Raw genomic sequence first — 19,748 nt, forward strand, 5'->3', positions numbered from 1 at the left:
TGGTCAAGACTAGAATACAGATGTTCTGATACTCAGTCTTTTGCCTTTGCCTTATTCCTTTACCTGTATAAAAATGTTGGACACATGTGAAACATATTCCATCTACAAAATGTTTTAGTAAATTGCTCAAATAAGTTATTTTATACAACACTTTTATGGAAACAAAATAAATAAAGTATTTCCTTGACCTTTTGTAGGTTTATCTATATCATTACCCATTTTGAAAACAATGGTTCAAACAACTGGATATATTATAGATTTTTGGAGGAGAAAACATGTTTTTAAAAACTTTCTAATACTTCTATTTCTTGTCCTTCAGTTGGGAAAATACTTCAAAAAAGTAATTTTGGAAGATTTTTTTTATAGGTGAAGTAATGTAACTGTACTCAAAGAAAGTATAACTTGGAATAAAACAGAAAAGTTTTTGTTAAGACTGTTACAACTTATCTGAAGTCAGTAAAGCAAAGAGAAATAGGTAGACTATTCCAGATAATTGGTACTGCAGAGAACACCATTCCCTTCTCAGCAGTCATAAGGTGATACGAAGGGAGAGAGACAAAAGTCAAAAAGCACAAAGAAAAGTAGTCACAGGAATAAGTTCTTAGAAATAGCCGTTGTAATGCTACAAAGGATTTTAAACATAGGAAGTATGTTTAAACTGAATTCTGAAAAGATCCAGAATTCTGAAAAGATCCAGAAAGACATTTATGTAACTGTTTAAAATAATATCTTTAAACTGAATTCTGAAAAGATCCAGAAAGACATTTATGTAACTGTTTAAAATAATGTCTTGTAGATCATCCAAAAATGTTAATATTTAGGGTTTAAAAGATGTGCTGATACTTAAAATTGCGATAAGCAAAACTAGGTGGCTACAAAGATGTTAAAAAAGAAGATACTAAAACAGAGTTTAGAACCATACAAATGTTTATCCTTTTATGTCTTTTAGAAAAAGATTAGAAAGCAAATTATGTGTATTTGTCCTTTCAAAATATAAACAACTATGTTATTGAATCTAATTTTACTTTAACCTCAATGCCATGTCTAGAAGTATTAGTAGATATACTTGTTTTACATGGTATTATTTTAGAATTTCTGAGAAGCCAAACATACAAATAACTGATGCATTTTAAAAGCCTTAATTTCCTACTTCTGTGGGAAAATCTCTTAGTTTAGCTGTCAAAAAAGTTTTCAATTTCTAACAGCAGAGTGTTAAGTAAACATTTCTACTCAGTAGCATAGTTGTGTAGCTGTCACAAATAGATGATGGTTTGAATTTGCGCTTTCTTCCATTTTGTTTGTTTTATGCTTCTAAACTTGCAGTAAAATAGCTAAAGTTCTTCTGTCTCCCCGCCTACCTTGGCTACACAGAGGAGAGGGAATTCCTACTTCATTTACCTAGCTTTCAGATAAAGCTGAGTCCTTTCAAAATCTAAGCATTCTTCTTCTTAAGTTCTATTACTACAAGGTGGTGAAGCTCCATAGCTGGGGCTAGAAGTGAAGGAAATTGAGGAAGGGAGAGAGCGGGGCCCTCATTTTGAAAGACTAAAGAGGTAGTCTGTAGCATTTTCACAAAGATTCCAGTATTCTATGAGCCATTAAATAAGTGCATACTATTTTCATCTAACTATGTGGGGCTGGTAAAGGTGGTGGCATTTCAGCATTTCTGCAACTAAGGATGACTGGTGAAAAGGAAATTCCAAATAGAGAGTTCTGCAGGATGTGGTTGAGAAATAGTGAGATGCGACATATTGCTGAAATGTTAGCTGTGCGTACAGACATGGTTGAAAAATAAGGACAGAAGAGTAAGCTTGGGATATTATTGATATGATAGTATTGAAAATTAAAGTGATAAGTTTATGCTTAGTTCTAGAAGCAATGCAGAGTCACTGGGGTATAGTTTAAGCATCAGCTTAATGAGAACCTTGTTTTGTGAGGATAATTTTAGTAGCTGTATATAGGATGGAAAAAGTAAGTGGAAAAGATACAGCTATAGCAATCTCAAAGGGGAGTAAGCCTTTTCTGTCAAGGATCAGATAAATATTTTGGGCCTTCTGAGCCATACAATCTGTACCACAACTAACTACTCAACCCTGCTGCTTGCTGCCATGGACAATTTATAAACAATTTAGCATGGCTGTGTATTTGTATAGTATATGAACAGCATCATTTAATGGGATCATGAATATGGCTTCTTAAACAGGTCCTCAGGGCTCTGTAATCTTAGGTTAGGATTAGCCTCTTTATTTAAACTTCCTCATCTATAAAAGACATCTATAAAATTATATTTTTGTCTAGTTTATAATAAAGAAAATAGCTATTATGTAACGTTTTTTCAAACCTCTTAAGCTCTTTAAAGAAAATGTTAGGTAAAACTCTAAGATGAATTTTCTCTTGAGAACGGAATATGTGTCATAGGTTTAATTCTTTTCTTTTCTTGTCTTTATTTAAACCAACTTGGTGCTACATTCTAGAAGCAAGATAAATCTACTTTTGAGCTACTTGTAATATTTCTAGCTTAGACCTTGATCCTAAGAGATAGAATTATAGTAACTGTTAAAATGAAATGTAGCCAGAAATATGATAAGCTGTTGATATGTGTCTCTGTCATAGTGAGATTGCATTTTACTTTAAAGCAAATGGCACAGTACCTGTACTGTGAATATGTTTAATATTTTTCAAGTTATTCATCTGAAAAAGCTTGATTAAAATAAGCTTTTAAGGTGGCGCTTACAACCATTAAGATCATTAGGAGCTACATCCAAAAGGCTAAAGGAAATTTAGTTTTAACTTTGTTTTATGGCAATTGAAAATTATTAGACTCCCCCCCCCCATGAAAGTTAATAAACAAATGGATTTCAAACTATGAGGCAGTACAGTGTTTTAAGAAGAGAGATTTTGTGATCTGGATTAAAATTCAGGTTCTGCCACTTTATCATTTTTGTGACTTAAGGTAATTTATTCTTCATCTACATGATAGCATTAAGAATGCCTGCCTTGTCAGGAGTGTTATGAGAATTTTGTTAAATGAGATGTATGTAAAGTTTTTAGCAGAGGGTCTGGAACATGAAAGCATACAATAAATAATAGCTATTATATTTTTGTCCAAAAAAGATGTTAATTTTTTTTTTCAGGCAGCTTATGGTCTTTCTCAAGAATATCTGTCATGTTGGCCTGGAAAGTTATGGCACATAGAAGTTATCACATATATATTTGGAGCTCATATGATCACTTTAAGAATTGCATTCTATAACCAAATAGGTTGGTTTAAAAACTTATTAATGATATGTAGATGACATGGTTCATTATTACTACTTGTTATAATTTCCCCAATAACATATTATTCTTTCAAATGTCCAGTTATTTGAATTAGGTAAATTCTTCCTAACAGATAAAATTCAGGGAAATTAATACTTCAAAATTAATTTATATATAATACTTATAAGGATTTTAAAATTTATAAAGAAGTTTATTTCAAATGTATAATTACTGAGCATTGACTTTTCCAGAAACTTTTCCAGGTGCTAATGATATAAAACTGTCAGACAGTCATTACCTTCAAGAAGCTGATAGCCTTCAAAAAAGAAAATATAGACAACAAAATGAATAATTATACTGAAGATGTGCTGATACCTGTATTCCCAGGGCATTGCAGGAATGTAAAGCAGAAAATTGTAACCATCACGAAACGAGTCAGGAAGAAAATAAGCTGGAACTGGTCAGGTTTTTAGGAGGTGATACCTCTTGTGCTGAGCTTTGAAAGAATATAGATTACTCAGGAAAGGGATGTAGAAGTTGTCCAGACAAAGGGAACTTATAGATAATGCATTTTTGTTAATACGCATTAGAAAAAATGGCTACATGACTTTGAACAAGAAATTTTACCTCATAAGGTTGTTGTACTGTTAAAAGAAATAATAGACTTTCTATTCCAATGAATATGGAGTAACAGGGATTGGATTTACTCTCCCATCTGAAACAACTAAAAAAAAAAAGAAAAGAAAAAAAACTGGACAAATGATTTGAAAAAACAGCTCTCAAGACATCAAGCATGAAGAGCAGTGATTCTTGAGAGATGGGAAAAAATGGGGTGAACCCTTCAGTTGTTCCAGCTTAAGGCCTAGAGAAAGTTTCCAGGTCATGCCACAGGTAGGGAGAACCTAGTTAGAGCCTGATGGTCTCTTTGTGTTGAGAACACGAGGCTGTGATACCAGGGAGGCCAAAACCTCTAGAGTTCACAGGGCAAGTTACCAGAAAGGAATGAGCTACAGGATATCTGCAGAGGGTCCCCTTCATGTATTCAATAGACTACTTAACAGTATGTGCATGTGAGGAAACTGTCTAAGGCTTGTGGAAAAACCACCTGAAGTGATTAGAGGAAATCGTGCCTGTTACTCACAGAGAGTTGGCAATAGTGCCTATTCCCAACAACCAGTATAGAAAACCTCATATTTCATGGTGCTTCCAATCAAGTACTAAAAAAACATTAGCGGGTAAAAATCAACTACAGACTTAGAGATGACTGGTCCTACCTACAAAGCAGAAACTGAAAGGATCAAACTGCTTCCAAAGGGTGTAACGGTATCCCAGAACAAAGACTAAGACTATTTATAGGAATACGGAAATATCCAGCACACAACAAAATAAAATTCATAATGTCTGACATCCTATAAAAAACTACCATGCATCCAAAAATCCAAGGAAATATAACATATAATAGAAAAGTCAATCAGTCGAAACTGATCCAGAATTGACACAATACTAGAATTAATAGGCAAGGACATTAATAGAATTATTATCACTATATCGTTTATGGTCAGAGCACTGCTAGAAAGACTGAATATATTAAATAGAGACATGAAAGCTATTAAAAAAATAAGTTCTACACGAAACTAACTACATGTCTAAAATGAAAAATAAACTAGATGTGATTAATTGTAAAATATGAATTAGTGAACTAAGTACATAGCAGAAGAAAATATCCAAAATGAAACTGGAGAGAAAGAGACTAAAAAAAACAAATCAAAGAATATTCATGAGCTGTGGTACAACTTTAGGCAGCTAAATATACAATATACATGGAATAGGAGTCTTGAAAGGAAAGGTAAGAAAAGGGGGCAACAAAAATATAACTGAGAAATAATGAAGAAGCAAGCCCCAAGCACAGGAATATGCAGAAAATTACACTAAGTTATATAATAATCAAACTTCTTAGAACCAGTTATGAGGAAATCTTAAACACAAATATAGTAAAAAGTGAATACTCATTGTTATTATGTATGAAGGATCAAAGGTAACTTTGAAAGTAGATTTTCATTGGAAGCAATGCAAACTACAAGACAGTAAAGCAACATCTTTAAAATAATGGAAGAAAAATTTTATAAACCAGGAATTCTGTGCTCCGGGAGAATATTTTTCAAAACTGAAGGCCAAACAAAGATTTTTTTTTTTTAAGACACACAAAAATGGAAAGAATTTATCACCAACTTGCACTCAAGAAATGTCAAAGGAAGGTCTTTCAGCATTAGGAAATGATAATAGATGGAAATGCGAATTGGCATAAAATAATAGAGAGTAGTAGAAATAACTACATGGGTAGATATATATATATTTTTAAAAAGATAACTAAAGCATAAACAACACAATATATTGTGGAGTTTATAACAATATATGGCAGCAACGATGATGCAGAGGCTGGAAGGAGAGAAATGAGTATATTATTATAAGGTTTTTATAGTATAGTATAGTATAGTATAGTATAGTATAGTATATGAAGTGATATAATATAGTCGAAGTTGATAAGTTAAAGATGATGCTGCCTATTTAAAAAACCATTTCAGATATAAAGACTAAGAGGTAAAAATGACAGAAAAAGATATACCAGGCTAAAATTTAGTATTAAGATGTTCTTCCTCATCAAATTGATATGTAGATTCAATGCAATCTCATGCAAAATCCTAGCAGGATTTTTTTTTTTGGTAGAAATTGATAAAAATTTGAGATGCAAAAAACAGAAGAACCAAAATTACTTTGAAAAAGAAGAAAGAAGTTGGAGGAGTTGCTCTATCAGATAATAAAGAGTTAATATAAAAATAAATATAAAAAAGCAATCGAGACAGTGTTTAATTGGTACCAAAATTGACAACTTGATCAGTGGAACAGAATAGTCTAAATATATATATATATAAAATCTCCCCAATTGATTTTAACAAAGGTGAAAAAGCAATTGAGTGGAAAATGATAGTATTTTCCATAAATGATGCTGGGACAATTGGATAGCAACATATCAAAGAAAAAAAAGGAAGGTTTTTCAGTGTATATGTTGTTCTATATAAAAAATAACTAAATTTGTTCAATGGAACTAAATGTAACATAAACTATAAAGCTTGTAGGTGTGAATCTCAGACAAATCTTTGTGAATTGGGGTTAAGTAAAGATTTATTAGCTGTAACAATGGGAGGACTTTATCCAGAAAATAAATATAAAAATACAATTCTCTCTCTGTGTGTATGTCTGTTTTGCAAATCCCATACATGAAAAATTACTTTCATTATAGTTAAGAGCTCTGAAAACTTAATAAGAAAATAATCTGATAAAAAGTGGCAAAAGTTTTGAACATCCATTTTACCAAGGAAGATATATGGATAATAAATAGGCACATGAAAGGATGCTCAACACCATTAATCATTAGGGGAATATAGATTAAAGCTACAATGAGATGCCTATTAGAATTTCGAAATTAAACACTGACTGTACTAAGTCATTACTAGGATGTGGAGTAACTGGAACTCTTATACACTGCTGGTGGGAATGGAATGTAAAACCACTTTGGAAATAATTTGGTAATTTTTTTTAAGTTAAACATATATTTAACATATGGCTCAGCCATGCCAATGCCAGATATTTATACCTAGAGATATGAAAGCACATAGTTATACAGAGAATTGTATGTGAATGTTTATAGTATTTTTAGTAGTAGCTAAAAAACTGGAAACAATTTGAATATTGACAGGTGAATGAATAAAGACTGAATGAATATAGAGTATCCTGACAGTGGAATATGGCAATTAAAAAGAATGAGTACTGATATACACACAATGTGGATGGATTTTAAAATATGCTGAGTTAAAAAGCCACACCAAACAAAAAATACATATTGTATGATTCCAACTATAAAAAATACTGGGAAATGCAAAGTAATGTGTGGGGATAGAAAGCAGATCAGTGTTTGCCTGAAGACTGGGAAGTGGAGTGGAGACACAGCGAGGAATGGAAGAATTAAAGAAGGACGTGCGGAGAATTTCGAAGTGATGGTTATGCTCGTTATCTTAACAGTAGTGACACTTCATGGCTTTATGAGTATATCAAAAACCTATCAAACTGATTAAGTAATTTTATTGTAGTTCCATTATACCTCAGTGAAACTCTTTGAAAAAAAATTATGGTAGAAATATCACACATGCTTGGCACAATGCAGACATTTAGTAAATAGTAGTGTCTTTAAATTATTATTTTCTCTCTCCTTATACTATTAGATCCTTGAAACCAGAAGGATCTATCTAATAGTATAAGGAGAGAGAAAATAATAATTCATAAAATACACAACATAAAATTTGCTATCTTAACCATTTTTAAGTGTACAGTTCAGTGGTATTAAACACATTCCCATTGTGCAGCCATCACCACCATCCATCCCCATAACTCTTTTCATCTTGTGAAACTAAAACTCTATACCCATTAAACAATGACTTTCCATTTTCCCCTCCCCTCAATCCCCTGGCAGCTCTACGTTATGATACTGACTACTCTTAAGTACCTTATATGAGTAGAATTATACAGTGTTTTTCTTTTTATGACTCACTTATACTTAGCACAAGTGTCCTCAAGCTTTATTCATGCTGTAGCATATTACAGAATTTTCTTCATTTTTAAGACTGAACAATACTCCCTTGTGTGTATATACATACCACAGCATGAGTGTTGGCAGGGGTGTAGAGAATCTGGACCCCTTCTACACTGTTATTGGGAATTAAAATGGTACAGCCACTGTGGCAGCTAGAATGGCTATCTTTTTGGCAACTTTCAGAATTCCATAGTGGTGGCCAGGGGTTCAGGGAACTGAATATGAATGGAAGTGAAAAGGGTGAGCAAATAGCTTAAATAGTTTAGTTGTAGGTGACTGGTTTATATAAGAATAGACTTCTCTTTGCTGCCCTTTTTTTTATATAGTTATGGCTTAAAGGATTGTGCTGATCTTGAATGTTAGCTTTGGCAGTATTTTGAGAATCTAGAGATGCAGTCTATTTATAAGGAACTCAGGGAATTGGACTAAATAAGGGTAATTCCAAAGTCAAAGGAAAAAGTCTGGACATTGGGGATAGTCACCTCTTCAAACCATCAGGAAACGGACTTATATTTTAGTTTTATCTTAGGGCTTTTGTTTTTTCTTAAGAATCTGGATACTCCTCTCTAAAATGAGGGCCTACAAGTGGAGATAAGTAGGTATTCTTAGCTACCAAGGGGAGGAAAGGGGCAGGGCAGTTCTGGAGAATTCATGGCAATAGAAAGACTACCAACCCCCTTCCCCCACCAAAAGTCATTTATTAATTTAGAAATTTTAAACCCTATATATTCTTATTTCTGGTTATGGCCTTGTCTGCATAAAGAAGACGCTTTAACATTTCCTGTAAATCCTATATGATAAGAATTTCTAGCAGAAGTACAATATTCTTTAAATAAGTTAAAGTTACAATATATTATCTATGCTAATATATATTTTTGGGATATCATACCATAACACAATAGTGTTTTAACTTTACTACAGCCTTTAAAAACTTACAGTAAAAATTTATAGTCTTCTTACTGTTCTATTAGTCAGTACTAAAATTAATTTTTAAGGAACAACATATTCTCTATAATATAATTTTGTTGATATTTATGTAATTTTGCATTACTAATTTTCTTGTAAGGAATATTATTTTTTAATGGAATATTTAATTTTCCTTTGTAAGTTACTTCACGCAATATAATTGTGACATTGTGTTCTTAAATATGCCCTTGTTGTATAATTATTATATTGAGAAATTGTATTCCGTGCATTTGTATTTGGTATTATTATTTATTAAATAAGGTTTGATTTCTGGTTCTGAATAACAGTATCATTTACCAACTTTAGATGGAATTCATGCTAATCCCTGGAATCTAATATATTCTAAAATAGATAAAGCATTAGAAATTTTGTCACGCAAGCCACAAACGTATTTTCTTTCTAAGCCTGCTAGTATGATGATATCTAACTAAAAATAGATTAGTATAAAATGTTCTTTTAACTCTATATTGTTTCTATTTTCCTCTTAATCTTTTTTTAAAAAGTAACTGTAAAAAGCAATCAGAATGATAGCAACATGTATCTGCTGGTCTCCTCTCCATTCCCAGCTCCAAATGATTTTTTTCTGAGCCAAGAAGCTAGTGACTCACATAGGCAGGTGAGACCTGGAGGGTTTCAGCCAAGAGACCTGTTGTGATGCCTTTCATCTTCTGGGACAAATTCAAAGCTGAAACAGTGTTAGGTGGCCCTGGGAAAGGATTTGAGGGGAAGGTGACTGACAGAAAAAGACTGTAACCAAGAATCCCATATCCGTTCAAATTATTCACCAGTCAGAGTAAAAGAAAGATATTTGCAGATGGACAGAAAGTGAGAGAACATTCATATCTGAATTCCCTACCAAGAATAATGTTTGAGAAATGAATCCAATAGTTGAGAAATGAAATCAAAATTACTTTTAAAAATCTGGTGAACCTAACAACGTATTTTTATCCCATAGTTGAATTGATCCCTATATTTCACAAATAAAATTAGGAAGTTATATTAGTATATGCAAATGTATTTAGAATGGAATTATATTTCATTTACATTACTGGGACAAATGTATTATTTTAAACAGTTGGGTCTTTGGAACAAAATCAAATACCTATCCTTATGTTTTTATATATATGAAATTAATTGCTTTGACTTCATAAATGTCGTAGTGATTTAGTTAGAAAGATCCTGAGATTTGGAGCAGAAGGTCTTGATTTCAGTCTGTCATTCACTAGTCGAGGCAAGTTACTAAACTGTTCTTATTCCCTGGTTTTCTTTATCTTTGAAATATGAATCCTATGTTATAGCTTATTAGAGGAATTAATGAAGATATAAATATGTCTTTGTAGGTGTTATTATCATAATTATCAACCATCAAAAATCTTTTCTTCAGAATGGTAATCACCATGTTTTCAAAACAGTAGTTATAAATTGGTAGGGGGTGCTATGGAGGGAGATTTTATGGGTAGGAGATTTTAACAATATTGTTAATACTTTATTAGATGTGGGTACTCATTCTGTATATTCTATGTCTTACATATTCTTAGTTATTAAAAATAATGTTTCCTTATAAAGTACATAAAACTTTCCTATGAAATATATTAACCAATAAAATGTCTAACATTTTTCTGTCAAAGGATGCTGCTTATTGGACGCTTGAAAATGTATGCTTCATAATTCTTAGCTTCGTTGGGAGATGCTATTCAGAACATCATTTTCTTCTTGCCATTCTAATTATGTAATATTGCACAAAGTATCACGTTTCTGTTGTATGTGTTAAGTAGATGACATAGGTACACAGACTGTCTTGGGATTGAACCTGGCTCTTAGAAGTACTGTGTGTTCCACACAGTATTAGTCTTTATAGTGATTTAAAATCTCATGAAAAGTCAAGAAATTTTGTAAGCCTGAAATTGCAGTTCTGCATGATGACAGTAAGTTAGTGCTGAGTATCAGCTGCTTGCTTTGGTGAGGCCGTGTATTCCACAGTTCTCCACACTCTCTGTGCTCCCTGGTACTGATGTCATTTGCCTTTAGCATCATAATTGTTCATATTAACTGTTTGGCCCATATAGGCAATTTAGTTTATAACTGTTAGAGAAATTATTATTTAGTAGGTGTCGGTCTGCCATTAGAATTTTGCTGTGATATTTTAATTTGATGTCACGTATTCAATACTTTATAAAGCACACGTACATACATTTTTTCTACAAATATATAACATAAAGTCCTCTTTTGTTTGTCAGCTCCTCCTCTCACACCCAGACATGTTACCGATCAAATATTTCTCAAATCTAGTTCTTCCTCTCCAGCCTTACTGCTGCTGCCTCACCTCAGGCCCTCTTTGTCTTTCTCCAGGAGTTCTTTAATTGCTCCCTAACTGCGCTCCTGGCCTCCAGTAACATGCCTTTCACTTCACACAGCTAGAATGATGTATCAAAGTACAGATCTCATCTCTTCACCCTACTGTTTCAAATTCTTGTTAAGTCTCTCCATCTTCTATGTCAGGGGTCAGCAAACTTTTCCTTAAAGGTCTGGTTAGTAAATGTTTTAGGCTTTGATAGACATAAGTTTCCTGCTATTATTGAGTTGAGCGCAGAAGCAACCACAGACAATATATAAACAAATGGGCATGGCTGTATTCCAATAAAACTTGTTTACAAAACCAGCCACTGGTCTAGGGCCACAGTTTGTTTACCTCTGTTCTATGATATAAAAGGCTCTCCCCTGTCTTCCCTCCCATCTCATTTAACACTCTCCCATCTGTTTCTTATAGTTCAGAAGCACCATTCAAATTCGTAAACTTTCTGAGCACATGTTTCTATATCCAGTTATTTAATGCTTTTTATTTAAGCTTTTTTTTTCACAAGTAGCAAAATATTCTAATACATTTTGTAAAATGTTAATTCTGAAATGATTGTATATAAATATAAGTTTGTTTAGTCACATGCTTACATCTTTCTAAATGTATTGTGAAGTGTTAAGTATTAAAAATAGTTTTTAACAGGTTTTTCATAAAAATCATAGTCTCGATACAGTCTGTTGTAGTTTGGATACCATCAACACATTATCCAGAAATCTCAGTAAGGCCACTGGTAGGAAAGAAGTTTAGTTTCAACATTATCAACTATATTGAATCAAGGTTTATTGAGAGAACCATATTAGGACAGTTAGTGGGAATTGAAAGCACTTAACTCACATCATGTCCTATCTTCATCACAATTGCTTCTTTCCAGTAGAGTTAGGAAAACAAAGTCTTTGGTTTTAGGATATGACTTGCCTGAAGTATTGGACTTTAAGTTGTTGTTTAAATTCTAATAAATCACTTTACATGTTTCCATATGCAACTAATATGTTGTTAAAATTGTGGGTTTTGCCTCATTATTAAGTTGCTGTTATGTAAGCTACTGCTGATTGGTACAATGTTAAGTAGTAAACAAAACCTTTTCCAGTAAAAAAAAAAAAGAAAGAACTTCATTCTTGCATCATGCTAATGAAAAGTATTATGTGATTACTAAGGTGAAAGAGTAGATTGGTAGAGCTGCTGTGATGCAATTTTGTTCAGAAGTAGGTGGATATTAATATTGATTAAGATAAAGTTCTCTAAATTTTCTGTTATTGCATATCAGTGCATTAAAGCTCCATCTATTAAAACTGACCTATAAATGTTTTTTTGTGGTTGATTTTAGCCCCCAGCTGAACAAGCTAAAGCCAGACTACAGCTGGTTCTTGAAGCTGCTGGTAAGTGTTGATAATTAACTTTATTTAAATGAAAGGCTTGAAATAAATCCTGACATGCTTACAGGTGGGTCAAAGGGAAAAATACCCATTGTCGTATATCCTCACAAATTTATGAGATCTAGGTTATATATGTGGCCATATTTTACCTTAAATATTTATTACTATAGTATATTACTTAAAGGTCATTCTTTACCTCTTTATTTATTAAATTGACTTCAATTTTGTTTTACTTTTGATGAAGTCCAATTTATTGGTTTTTGTCTTTTGTAAACTGTCCTTTTGGTGGCATGTGTATATTTTGCCTAACCTCACTTCATGAAGATTTTCTCCTACATTTTCTTCTAAAAGTTTCATACTTTAACATTTTAGATTTAAAACTATGATCTATTTTGATTTAATTTTTGTATAAAGTGTGAGTTTTAGATTGAGATTTTATTGTTCCAAAGGAAACAGGTAAATGTCGTTTTACAATTCCTCCAATTACATTCTACTAACTCATTGGACTCTTTGTTCTGGGTACCATCTAACCTTAAATGCTATGTTTTATTTTTCAAAGTACAATAATGCTATACTTGGATTTTAGATATAATACCCAGGTTCACGAAGACATTAAATACTTTACCATTTTAAAAAATATAAAGATCCATGTCATCTTTTCTAAGTGCTTATATTTTACTCTGAATCTTAATGTGCTCTCCAAAAATATATGTAACTTACTCAAATAAGTCGTCGAGATAAGCATGCAGTAGGGTTAAAATAATATCACAAAAGTAGTACACGTTTTTAAAAATTATTTCCTTTTTAAAGATTCATAAAGAGATTATAATTTCCCGTTGTAAAATATGGATTCTATTTTAATATCAAAAGTAATTTCAGGCTGAAACCAGAGGGCAAACGAGTCTGGGGCTGGTGCTGCCTTCACCATTCAGCCAATAGACTGACACAGGAGTTGAGCTATTTAGAATAAGTGCTTATTAGAGAATTGCAAGTCCCAGAGACAAAGGCAAGCTGTTGCTGAAAGGCCTGGCTCTCTGAGTATCTCAGGAGTACAGATTATACAGGGAACAATCTGTAGTCATAGAAACTAAGGGAGTTGGGGTCGTGGGTGCTACTGATTGGACAGTTAAAGGGGGATGAGGTAATTGGTCACTGTGTCCAGTTCTGGAATCAGCCATGGCGCCATCCTGCCTGGTCCTGTGACCTGGTTTCTTGTCTGGTGGGGTTATAGTTCTACCTCCATGGGGCTGAGGCTGAAACACATCTAAAGCCAAGATGTCTTTCTTAGTCAGAAGTTCAACTGAAACTATTGTTGTCCTCATGGTTATAGACCTGAGGCTTGGTTAATCTTATGTCCTAAAGCTTAATGATTAAAGGAGCAGGCATACACAGAGTATAAGGGCAAGTGTAAAAGCAAGTGAGTCCCAATGTCATTATTTAGGCAAAACCAGCTTGAATCGGGGGGCAAGAAGGTTCTATATTAAAGAAATGAAGCTTGTTTGTGGTCACAAGCTTTAGGGTAAGAAGAGGTGAGGCCGAGAACACCATGATGCTCATAATACGGGGGTCCTTTATCAAGTTTTCCTTCACTACCAAATGATAGTAGTTATATTTTTGTGTTCTTTGATTGAAAAAATACATATATGCATATGTATTAAGGATTTCTTACATTTGCTTCTTGTATTCCCACCCTAAATGTCCGTTGTAGTCTAAAGATTTGGAGCACCAGTATAAATGATGTACTAGTCCCATATATCACCAATAGAAGTGACTTACCATATAGGGATGAAAATTGATAAGTATTTTTGACTACCAGTCTTTATACCCCTACATATTACTTTCAAAGTCACTTATATTTTATGTATTTTATGTCTGTATTCATTTTATGAATTAAAGTTTTGCTTGCTCTAGGGTTTTTATAGGATAAACTTATTAGTATGATTATCATTTACATAATATGCATTCAGTCTTTAGTGGCATTTTGCTTTGAAAAAATATTTTCAGTTCATAATTTAAGTACTGACAAACTCTAGTTTTAAAGGAAAATATTTATGGTACTTAGTCCATAAAATATTTGCTTCTATTAATACAACTATATAGAATTTCATTTAATAGTTTTATACAGTTTTCTTCTATTTCTTCATATTTTAATGATTTTGAAGAATATTATAAAACAAATATGACAGTCCAGACCTCACAGTGTTTAACTGGTTTCTATTGGTCCCAGCCATCATCCTGATTTTTAAAAATTTAATGCCGTCAGTTCTATTAAGGATAAAAAACTAGGTTCTGTATATTTGAGAAACATTCAAAACATTAATTTGACAGTTTTCAATTTAAAAAAAAAGTATATTGGCCTAGATTAGCAAAGGACAGACCTTAGCTAGATGTTACATTATTTATTAATTTCTTCTTGTTGACTATATATGTTGTCTCAGCTTTTTCCTCTTATCAGTAACACTGTGATGTGCATCCTATTACAAATTGTGCTTTTTAATTTTAGATTAGTTTCTTGGGATTGATTACTATAAAAAATGAGTTTATGAGGTTAATGGGTATTAATTTTTAGAGCGGCTTTTTGTACATTTTTGCTCTATTACTTTACAAAAAGAAAAAAACCTGTGCTACTTTTCACTGCCACTGGTTACGTAACCATTTTTACCAGACTGCTTTTTTGATGCCAGTTCTATGACTATATTGCTTCATAGTATGATATAACGTATTATATCCCTTTGAAAAATATCCAGTACTGCTTTTCATGAGAACTGCCTGGAGAGGGGAAGCAGATGGATGGATAGGGGAGAAGTTACTGTCAGGGTTCCAGAACTCTGTTACAGTAATGAATTCAGGGTGTTCATTGTATTGTTAAAAACTAACAATTAAAATAAAAGGAAGGAGGGGAGTAAAAAGAACTTTAGCTAGTCTGATAAGGCTTGCCCTTAAAGTCTAGCCTGGGCCTGAGAGTGAAGTGGCTGCAGGAAGGTCCGGCAGTACACATTCTGTCACATTCGTGTTTATTGGAGTTCCCAGGGAAAATACCTTCGACTTTGGGGCCTGGAAACTGGGCACAGAGAAAGGCTTAAGACTGTGTGTTGGATTCTTGAGACAGGATTCATTTCAGCCTTATAATTACCGTGATCTAGTCAATAGGGTTCGTATATAGACATCCTGCTGATTAAATTTAGTCTTTTACTCTGTAGGTCCCAGAAGAAAGCTTTATATATAACCTTTGCACTGTTATTGAATTATTAGTGAATGTTCATAATGTTACTGGTTTGGAAGTAGAATATATTTAGAATATTTGACAACGATTATTAGTGGTATGATTTTGAAAGAGTAAAATAACATTAAGTAAAACGTCTAGGGTGTCATGCATACTGTACCAAACATGAATTTGAAGTCGAATTTTATTATACTTATTATATTTCATATGTTATTTTTCTACTTTGCTATACCGAATCTCTAGATTTAGATAGCATCATTTTTCATGTTCATTACCAAATTGCAATTGAAATCAAATTCTGTGTTTGGTTTAACTTGTTTAAACTTTTAATTCAAGGGCGATATGAAATTAAGGTTATAACTAAAGTTGCTTTTTTTAAATCTTCAAATGGCAATAGGTTGCAAAATTGTGTAAATTTGTAAGATTGACTCTAAATGGTAACTTGAGCTAATGATTTACTCTGTGGTACTAAGTCCAAATAAAAACATTTTTTGCCATGATGTCTTCCTTTCCTCTTTAAGAATACTTTTATCATTCTTCTATGTAATATTAAAATTCTTCTATTTAAGATTAAATTTTTTCTTTGACTTCTTTATAGGCAATCATTCACCTAGAATTAATGACTCTTATTTTGAATTTTCTTTTTATATTTATCCCTTTCTTATCTTTCCCACTGCCATCTCTTTACTAAATGCCAAACATTTCATCCAAAGGTTAATCCATTACTTCTTAATTGGTCTCTTGCTTCAATTCTGTTACTTCTCCAGGGAGATGGTGGTGAATAGAGGAAAGGTTCTAAGTCTGCTTCCTACTCATTCTGCAACCTTGAACAGTTTGGTGTTTATTCTTTAGCCCATACAGGATGTTTTAAATGGAACATGACAGATATGTATATTTTCTAGTTGACTATAGTACTCCGTTTTTAAAAAGTAATTTATTGTGATGAAATTCACATAATATAAAATCAATCATTTGTGTTTAAAGTGAATAATTATATATTTAAAGTGGCATTAAATATATTTATAATGCTTTATAACCACCACCTCTAACTAGTTCTTAAACATTTGCATCACTCCAAAGTGAAACCTCTTACTATTAAACAGTTTTCTCCCCATTCCCCGTACCCCAGCTTCTGGTGACCACTGATTGGCCCTCTGTCTCTGTGAATTTATCTATCCTGGTTATTTCATGTAAATGAAATCATCCTACATGTGATCTTTTGTGTCTGGCTTCTTTCACTTAGCATAAAGTTTGGAGGTACAGCCATGGTGTAGCATGTGTCTGTTTTTATTTCTTTTTATGGTTGAATAATATTCCGTTGTATTTATATACACTATTTGTTTATCCACTTATATATTGATGGAAATTTGGGTTATTTCCACCTTTTGGCTACTGTGAATAGTGTTGTTATGAACATGCGTTTATTTGTTCTTGTTTGAGTACCCATTTGTAATTTGGGGGGTTGATACCTAGGAATGTAATAGTGGAGTCATTTGGTAATTCTTTGGTTAACATTTTGAGAAACCACTAAATTTCCCACAGCAGCTGAACCGTATTACATTTCCACCAACAATATATGAGTACAGACTCCTACTGTCTCAACTAGACCATGGCACACATTTGAATTCCCTGTTTGAAAATATTTAGATTTGGGATTTCTCTGTACCATCATTTCCTCATTTGTAAGGAAGAAGATAATAACTACCTTACAGGGTTGTTGTGAAGATAAATATCATAATACAATAAGTGCCTAGCCCAGAGCCTGGCAAAGGGTAGCCACCAGAAATATTTATTTGTATATACATTTTGTAAATACCACTGCTCGGCTACTCCATTGTTCAGAATTATTAATTGGCTCTCTATTGCTAACAAAATCAATTTTATGCTTATATACTTCAGGTTCCAAGTTACTCTATGGTCAATCTAAAGACTTTTCTGTCTTTATTTCTTAGAATTCTGTGCTTTGTCTTATTCTTTGAATTACATGTTTGTGTGTTTGTTTGTTTGTTTTCTACCTAGGAATCTTCCTTCACTCATGATTTTATCTCTTCTAGAAATGTCTTTCTCCTGCTTCTTCCCTCTTCAAACACTTCAGGACTCATCTGCAATAGAATTTTCACATTATTTCCCTGCCTTTTCCAGTACATGATCTTTCTCTCTTCCTTTGAATTCCTTTTGTTCTAGTTCAATGCATACCATTTAGGCTGATATTTACTCACATATTGGTAATATTAATATTTAATTGTTTCATGAGTGCTGGATTTATTTTCCCAATGAAATAATAAACTTCTGAAAGTCAGGAACCATATCTAAAATTTCCAAATCTTTCCCAGCAGTTTTAACAGCTGTGCTGAGTGGTAACATACCAAAAAGAATTCCAGCTGTTACTTTTTGGTGTATAAGTCATTGAGAGAATCAACCATCTGGATAACTGGAAAGTAAACCTTTAAATTCCGATGTGCTCTTTATAACCACTGTTTGATGGATTTTTTAAAAATTAATTTTATTATGGTAACATCGGTTAATAAAATCCAGTAAGTTTCAGGTGTACAATTTAACAGTAAAGTGTGTGTGTGTGTGTGTCTGTGTGTGTATATATATATATATATATATTGCATTGTATGTTCACATCCCATAGTTAGATTTCTTTCTGCCGCCACATATTTGACCCCTCTTACTCCAACTACATCTCTCTTCACCCCTCCCCCACCCACACTATGGTGACCACTAGTCTATTGTCCATGCCCATGAGTCTCTGTCTTGTTCATTTGTTGTTTTAGGTTTATATCCCACATATAAGTGATATCATGTGGTTTTCCACTTTTTCTGTCTGGCTTATTGCACTTAGCCTGATTATCTCAAGGTCTATCCATGTTGTCACAGTGGCAGTATTTCATCTCTTCTTACGGCTGAATAATATTCCATTGTATATATGTACCACAGCTTCTTTGTCTAATCATCTGTTGTAGGACACTTCGGTTGTTTCCATGCCCATATGATCCAGCAATCCCTCTTGGGTATTTACCGTAAAGACTTGAAAACCCATATCCCAAAAGATATTTGTACACCAATGTTCATAGCGGCACTATTCACGATGGCCAGGACATGGAAACAGCCCAAGTGATGGATTTTAAAGTAAATGTATGAAAAATTTTTCTGGCTTCAAATGTAGACATGACCATAATCTGACATTTTAATCTTAGATTTTAAGGTAGTGCATGACAGAAAAGATAATTACACATAATTATCACAGAGGAGGAAGAAGAATAATAAGTTTACTTAAAAACTTGTATCTGTTTCTTTTGCTCTCACTGTTGTTTGACATTTTAAGATCTTTCCAAACATTATTTAGATTTACATAAAAATACAGTATCATGTTATGCCAAGTATGTTCATGAGTTTGAAGGCTTTAGAGGAGAGATTTTTCAGAAATATTTTTCATTAGCATGAAAAGATGACTCTTTTCAAAATGTAGTTTCAAGGTACAATTTTCTCTAAAATCACTTTAATATTTTAGTTTTAATAAAATTACTGACACATGCAACCTTTAAAATTATATCTCTAGTGTCATAAGAAAAAATAGAAATTGCTTTTAGTGCATGTATAGTAAATCACTTTTATCATAAAAATCTCTCTAATATTTCATTTTATGAATAATGTTTACAACCCTTTGTATTGTGCTTTATAGTTTTCAAAGCACTTTCATAAATCTTTTATCATTTGACTCACATCACTGCATGGAGAGCTAATTAGTTGTATTTTACAAATATCCTGAAAGTATAAATGACTTGTAAAAGAGCACATAGCTAATAAGTGGCAGAACCAAGACTCAAATCCAACGATTTCGGACTCTATTTCTGTCCATAGGTTAAATCCCAGTTATATTGGGAAGAAAGAAGAGTGATAGAAAATAGTACCAAATACATA

At 32.7% G+C, this 19,748-nt stretch overlaps 1 protein-coding gene across 2 annotated transcripts in view; it reads left to right on the plus strand.

The window, feature by feature from the left end:
• The window catches only part of RSRC1 (arginine and serine rich coiled-coil 1), a 349,184-nt gene that overhangs the window by 188,646 nt on the left and 140,790 nt on the right, over positions 1–19,748 (plus strand). For both annotated transcript variants that reach the window (XM_016148824.2, XM_036219171.1), the window contains exon 6: positions 12,550–12,601. In XM_016148824.2, the coding sequence (XP_016004310.1) occupies positions 12,550–12,601 (52 nt within the window). The remainder of the gene's footprint in view (positions 1–12,549; positions 12,602–19,748) is intronic.

This window comes from Rousettus aegyptiacus, unplaced genomic scaffold, assembly GCF_014176215.1.
Source record: "Rousettus aegyptiacus isolate mRouAeg1 unplaced genomic scaffold, mRouAeg1.p scaffold_m13_p_4, whole genome shotgun sequence".
NCBI lineage: Eukaryota > Metazoa > Chordata > Mammalia > Chiroptera > Pteropodidae > Rousettus > Rousettus aegyptiacus.